This window comes from Pinus tabuliformis, chromosome 6 (assembly GCF_031772625.1).
Source record: "Pinus tabuliformis cultivar Carrire ecotype Pingquan chromosome 6, CPIR1, whole genome shotgun sequence".
NCBI classification, from domain to species: Eukaryota; Viridiplantae; Streptophyta; class Pinopsida; order Pinales; family Pinaceae; genus Pinus; species Pinus tabuliformis.
Genome location: NC_142292.1, coordinates 1,203,957,847 through 1,203,964,673, shown reverse-complemented (window position 1 = coordinate 1,203,964,673; position 6,827 = coordinate 1,203,957,847). Strand labels below are relative to the sequence as shown.

The 6,827-nt window shown below is 37.2% G+C and overlaps 1 protein-coding gene across 1 annotated transcript; it reads left to right on the top strand.

Annotated features, from left to right (window-relative positions):
- Nucleotides 1-4,312: 4,312 nt before the first annotated feature.
- Nucleotides 4,313-6,382, top strand: LOC149263047 (uncharacterized). Its single transcript, XM_089425670.1, has one exon. It carries the CDS (start codon nucleotides 4,763-4,765, stop codon nucleotides 5,999-6,001), a length of 1,239 nt encoding a protein of 412 aa, XP_089281796.1. The 5' UTR covers nucleotides 4,313-4,762; the 3' UTR covers nucleotides 6,002-6,382.
- Nucleotides 6,383-6,827: the final 445 nt, after the last annotated feature.

Genomic DNA, 6,827 nt, shown 5'->3' with positions numbered 1-6,827 from the left:
ATAGAAATTGATGATTTTTTTTGGAAAGACATAAAAAATTAACATACTCCAAATATTAACTCCTAAAATTTTCTCTACTCCCTAACAACTTATTTATGGAAAGTTTTCTGTATACTAAAGTGGTGAAAGCAATTTTTTTCTTTTTAAGATGACAAAATTTATTATAACTTAAAATTTGATGATAATGATGATGATTAAAATACACTAAAACCAATATAGTCTATTCACTTGAAATTTTTTAATATTTTATTTCTATTATCAACAAGGAAAATATATATATATATATATATATTTTTAATCAATATTAAGAAAACAAAAAATTTGCCCGGGGCAAAAATTTGAAAAATGAAAACGAATGTGGCAAAGATAATATAATGACACAGAGTGAATACATCCCATAACTTCATTTTTTATTAGTGGATTTTTCATGTTTTAAGATTAAATTTATCACATTGAGTGGTCAACCGACAATAAAGACATCCGTGGCTGAGTCACAACGTTATTAACCATAAATGTTTTTATCATTTTTAAAATGAAATGCAAAGAGAGCGAGGGGATGAAGCGTTTTGAATGATTTCCAGTTCAGGTTCAATGTAAATGAAACCATTGAATTTTGTGATTTGTATATTGATCCAGATGTGGCAACGCTCCAAATGCACTCGATTACGCTGATGTGTGTAGGAAGGGAAGGGAAGGGAAGGGAAGGGGAGGGGGGAAGGCGCGGGGCGGTGTTGGTATTGGAATCCAGCTCATCATGATAATAATAACAATAACAATAGCCAGCCGGCGAGGGCGAACGGCTCCTGCTTACGTGTCCAGGGAAATCCGCCTGCACAGACGTAACTGCCCAACTGCTTCCTCCAGTTAAAGTAATCGGGCAATTAAATACGCAGCTCAACACCAAGTTGCTTAGAAAGTCGGTCAACGAGAAAGAGTGCAAAATCTTTCACGTGATATTCCGCCAGCCTGTGTTCTGAAAAGGTGGGCCCTCACCACCTTGGCTCGAAAACAAACGAACCCAAAGGACCCTGGGGACGCTGAATGAATCCGATCCCCACCCAGCCCAGCTCAGCTCATGCTTCACCTGCCGGGGGTTGGAGCCCGTTAACGCCGGTTAGATAAGATGAGCTTAACCGCCGTCTCGTTGACAATCGAGTTTTACGAAATAAAGAAAGAATGAGCTGTTGTGGGGGAATTCAGGGATGGGAATGGCGTGGTGTTTTGTTTGTTTGTTGGTTAGTTGGTGTGTCAGTTGATGCCAGCCTGGTTTGTCGCCTCTCCTGCCTTATCCTCACGTGTCATAAATGCCTCCCTCCTATTGCACTAACTAATCCATTCTTTTTTTTACGGCAATTGTTTGTACGCTTCCCATCACAGCCCACTGGGCAGATGAGGTAAATTCCAGAGATTATTTTTCCTTGAGTGTGGTTAAAATACCAACGTACTGCCGACTAGTCAGACAGTGGTGACTGGTCAGACTTACAGCCCACGATTACCTGTCACTCACAATCTCTACGTGAGTCCGAAATAAAATAATAATATAAGCCAGTAGAGTTTTGACTTTTTTAACACGAGTTAAACGGAAATGGCAGCCCTCTTTTTCCCACTTTCCCGGATTCAGACCCTTTTTTCCGCTGCCATTTAATCCTCTTCTCACGGAGCGCGGCCACGGATGAAAAGAATTGGAAAGCAGCCGTTAATGGGCGACAAAGAATTGTTATAAATGTTAACACGTGCAACGGTCCAACACAGTGCCCGGTTCCCGTCAATTGCAGGGGAATTATTAGCTGGCCATTCTCTAATTCGCCGACATATTTTTAAACGCAGAGGCATAGGAATGGGCATAAGTAAAATAAAGATGTCTGCCTTTTTATACTTTTAAAACGCTGAGAACTTCTGTTAATTTGTAGACAGAGGAGTCAGTCTGTCGGTTGACATCGCGAATGTCGTATATATTTGGAATTGTTCGTTTCCTAATATTCGACGCCGGGGAGTATTTTCCGGTAGGTTGCAAAACTTCCCCTCAGTTTCACGGCGGACGCCCGTGTGTGTAAATTCATTTTGAATCGAATATTTTTGTGTCTACGAACAAACCTACCCATCAGGTCGGGGCCGGTCGGGATATACCGGCAATGAAAATTAAGGATTTTTGGTACAGATGGCATCATGTTAACCGTTAGTTAGAAGTCAAGAGTATCTGCGTTTTAAGTCAAAAAAACGGGTAGAGGTGCAGATAGAGAAGACAGTTCATTAATGAGATCCCCCTTTGTAACTGAACCACAGGTGTGGAACTTTGGTTCGCGTTGCGATTAACACTGGCATGGAAGATAAAGGAAGGAGGGAGGGAAGGAGGGTTGGATAATTTTCAAAAGTTTTTGTGTTTTTCGATTTCCTTTTTTCAAAATGCTTAGTTAAATTTATTGAAATTGTTACTAATTATTCTTATTGGATCATGTAATATATGTATTTTCTTTTTCATGTAATATTTTATTTTTTTAAATATTAATCGAATTTTTGGTTGATTAATTTTTTTTTAATTTCTCTAGGTTGAATAATAAATTTTGGAAATTACAATTTTAAATGGAAAATAAATAAAAAAGAAATTGAATTTTTTTTTTTTTTAAATAATAAAAAGTTTTGTTTTAGATATCTTTTTTGGGACTCAACTGGGTTTAGTAAGTCATTCATATATGACGATAGTCGTAACTGGCTAATTTCTTATGATTTTTTAATAGTCCACTTAGCATTATTATTAAAGTATCCTTTATAATATTCTTTTAAAATATTATTAAAGTATCCTTGATAAAATAGTATCTCAATTTTTGGATAAAAATAATATCACAATAGTCTTGATAAACTTATATAAATAAAATTTTGATTCCATAACCCTATCTTTTTTCTTTACTAAAATTCAATTCTAAGTTAACCAAAATTCCCATGTTTATTTTAACCATAATTTAACCAAAATTTTCGTTAGAATTTGTTATTAATTAAATTTATTAAAATTATAATTGAATTTATTAAGTAGAATTTAAATATTTTATAATTGAATTGAATATATTTTTAAATTTAAATAATAAAGAATAATAATATTATTAAAAATGATTTTATTAGTTTAAGTATAAAAAAATTAGAATACATTTTTTTTAATAGTAGAATATCATATTTCATTTTGATTGTGTAGTATATTTATGTTACAAGTATATTTTATGGAGATTAAAATAAATATTCACTGTTTTTATGTTATTTAATAATTAATTAATTAAAAAAATTAATGAAAATATTTTATTTAGTAGAAATTTTAAATATAAAGAAAGATTCAATATGTTCAAATTTTTTATATAAATATTTCTTTAATACTTTTAGACAATTGGAATAAACTCAAACAAATTAACACTGTAATTTATGTGATTTTAATTAATTATATCTCAAGGCTTTCATGTGATTTTAACTAATTATATCTCAAGACTGGTATATAATGCTCATATTTTTATCACTGTAATGTAAACTTGTTAGGAATAATTCATTCAATTTGTATACAATATTGATATTTATTATGAGTGTAAATTTGTTTTGAATAGTTGATTCAATTTATATATAATACTTATATTTATATCACTGTAATGCAAATTTGTCGTACATAATTCATTTAATTTTTAACTGGTATATAATGCTAATATTTATATCACTCTAGTATATAATGCTAATATTTATATCACTCTAGTAAATAGTTCATTTTCAATACAATCCCAATAAAGAAGAAAAACCAATTTTTTTCCCTTTGAAATTATATAAATTTGTTAATTAGTTAAAAATGCAGATTTTTACGAATAGGTCTATTTCAGTACCATCCTTAAAAAAAAGAAATTTCCTTTTGCCTTTGAGATCTAAAAATTACATAGTTTAAAAATTAATATTACATTATTTTACCGTCAAAGAAATATGGAGGAATATTGAATATATATAAAATCCTTTAAACTTTTATTATAATAAATATATATTTCCAGAAATTAAACTTTTATGTTGTTATATACAATGAGTATATACTTGTGGTTGAATATAACATATACAATGAATATATACTTATTGTCCAATATAACATATACAATGTGTATATACTTGTCATTGGATATAACATATACAATGAGCATATACTTGTTGAACAAGGTGAGGCGGTATTCAAGGGGGTGCGCAGGGGTTTGAGATAATCAGAAGAGACAGCGGTTTTGGGTGGGGGTGAGATACGTACGTATATATAAAAATAAAAATAATTAATGATGATGATGATAATGAGAGAGAGAATGCATGGCAGCTGATCCCAACTGTCTCTCCCTCTCCACCGGGTAGGTCGTTGGTTGGTTTCGTTTCCTCTTGGCTATTTTCATATTCTTCCTCCCCCACCCCACGGTTGGTCGTCAATAATAATAACATTGCTCTCCCTAGCTTGCAAGGTTGGGCCGCCCCGACTTTCCTTCTCTTGGCCAGCTTTGCCATTTCTTATTCGTGTGTGTATATAGTTCTCAGACAGTCGGCATAATCAAAATCAATCCCCTGGAGATTGGTGGAGCAGAAGCTTTGCAGCAGCTGCTGCCGTTGAAGCGGAAGCAGTCATTGTTTGTCGGGTCAAGACTGTATTATTATTTCCAGAGGAGGAACATCTGTGATTTGTTATCAATGTGGGATTGAAATTATAGTGCAGAGGGGAACTGGTAGTGTCGTCATATTTGGTATTGTTTTTGGGGAAAAAATAGGGCGGGGGAAAATGGCTGTGGGGAACACAAAGGCGCCGGGATCAGAGAGCAGTGGATGTGGAGAGAGGGGGCAGAGAATCAAGGGGCCATGGAGCCCAGAAGAGGACGCAGCTCTCCAGAAGCTGGTGGAGAAGCTGGGTCCTCGCAACTGGTCCCTCATAAGCAAGGGCATTCCTGGCCGATCTGGGAAATCATGCCGCCTGCGGTGGTGTAATCAGCTCAGCCCGCAAGTGCAGCACCGCCCCTTCTCCCCCGAGGAGGACAGAATGATCATGGAAGCCCACTCCATGCACGGCAACAAATGGGCCACCATCGCCCGAATCCTGCCCGGCCGAACCGACAACGCTATCAAAAACCACTGGAATTCTACTCTCAGGCGCAAATGCCTCGCCGAGAAGGACAGCAGCGGCGGAGGTGCCCCCTCCACCTCCGCTCCCGTCCCCACATTCGCCATGGGAGGAGAGAAGCGAAGCAGCGCCGATCTACTGTCAAATGATGACGGGGGAAGCGCTCAGGAGGATCAAGATCAAGATCAAGATCAGGATCAGGATCAGGATCAGGAGGGGAATATGGAAGTGGAATCGCAGAGATTCAAGAGGAGGCTCAACTACAGCCCCGAGTCTCCAGCTAACTCTCATACCAATACCAACACCACCAACAGTCCGCCAGTTTCCACAGCCCAACAACAAATCCACCGCCCGCTACCCCTGCAATCCGCCTTCAAATCTTACAGCAACAATCTGGATCCTCCAACGTTACTATCTCTATCCTTGCCTGGCTCTGGCATGAAGGAAGAAGATTCCAAAACTGATGACAGAAATCAGAATTCAGCCCCAAAGAAGCAGCTGCAGCAGAATGTTGAGCTCAATGGATTCGCAGGTACCCAAACCCAGACACAGCAGCTTCAATACACATTCATTCCTCCCTACTTTCAGCAGCCAGTGATGACACCTACAAGCACAAATGGCTACTTGAAAACAGATGATGCCATGGTCATGATGTCAGAGGCTGTGAAGATGGCAGTAGGGCAGGCAGTTTCATTGGTTTTTCAGGCTTCTCAATCTCAATGTGGGAGTTTAGGCGCAGTTGAAAGAAGCGGGTTTAGTGCTAGCGGAGGACTCCTGGATATCATGAGAGAAATGATTGCCAAGGAGGTTAAGAACTACATGGCGATGTCACAGCCGAATCAGTGCAATCAGACCGGTGGCCTAAATTGCGCAATGGATTCCTCTCTTCCAAGGAAAGTATGAGAAATTCAATTCAAAACATAACTGCGATGGCTTAAGGACCATAATTCATTCTATCAGGCGAAATCAAAGAAATGCTTGTGGATGCAAGCCCACACAAAGCATAGAAGAAGAAATTATGATGAACTATATAAACTGTCTCCGAATATATAGTTCCAGCGTTTTTGGGATTGAGAAGCTCTGGTGTAGTAGAACACTATTGGAATAATGAAATTTTTTGGACAAGTCCTAATTCATCAGCTTGTGAACAAAATCCATCGCCCACAAAGGCCTGGTGTGGGTATTGCGTTAGGGCTTTATGATGTTGCAGATAAGGCTTTTGTTTCTTCATTTTAGGTGTATAAAATATTTGGTAGCAATGATATTCACTGAAGAGCATTTCCATTTCCTTTGTTAATGAATCAGTAAGTAATTTTGTCTCACATCTTCCTTGGCTGCTGCACCATTGGAGTCTGTATATGGTTGCATTCTGCAAGCCTTTATCAATATCTCCATTGTGCCCATTCAAATGCTTGAATCTTGTATGACTTTTGTTAATCTAAATCCCACTTGGTATATAAAATTTTTAGTCGTCCATGGCCACGGCGAGAGGGTCAGTTGCTAATAAGTATGGAGAAATGTTTAGATTCACCAGCTCAAAATCAAAATCTGAAGAACTTTTGTTGTGGACCACGGAGGTTACCAGGCATAGATTGGGTCTAGCATTCAGGATTATAATTTTAATAGCTTACCCTCCGTTCATTGTCATTTCTTTTGGGTGTTCCATTAGAATCCATGTAATTCAATGTACAATATCTGGAGCATTCAAATAGCCTGTCCTTTGGGAAAA

Coding starts and splice junctions, on each gene's coding strand:
- LOC149263047 (XM_089425670.1), top strand. CDS start 4,763: ATGGCTGTGGGGAACACAAAGGCGCCGGGATCAGAGAGCAGTGGATGT.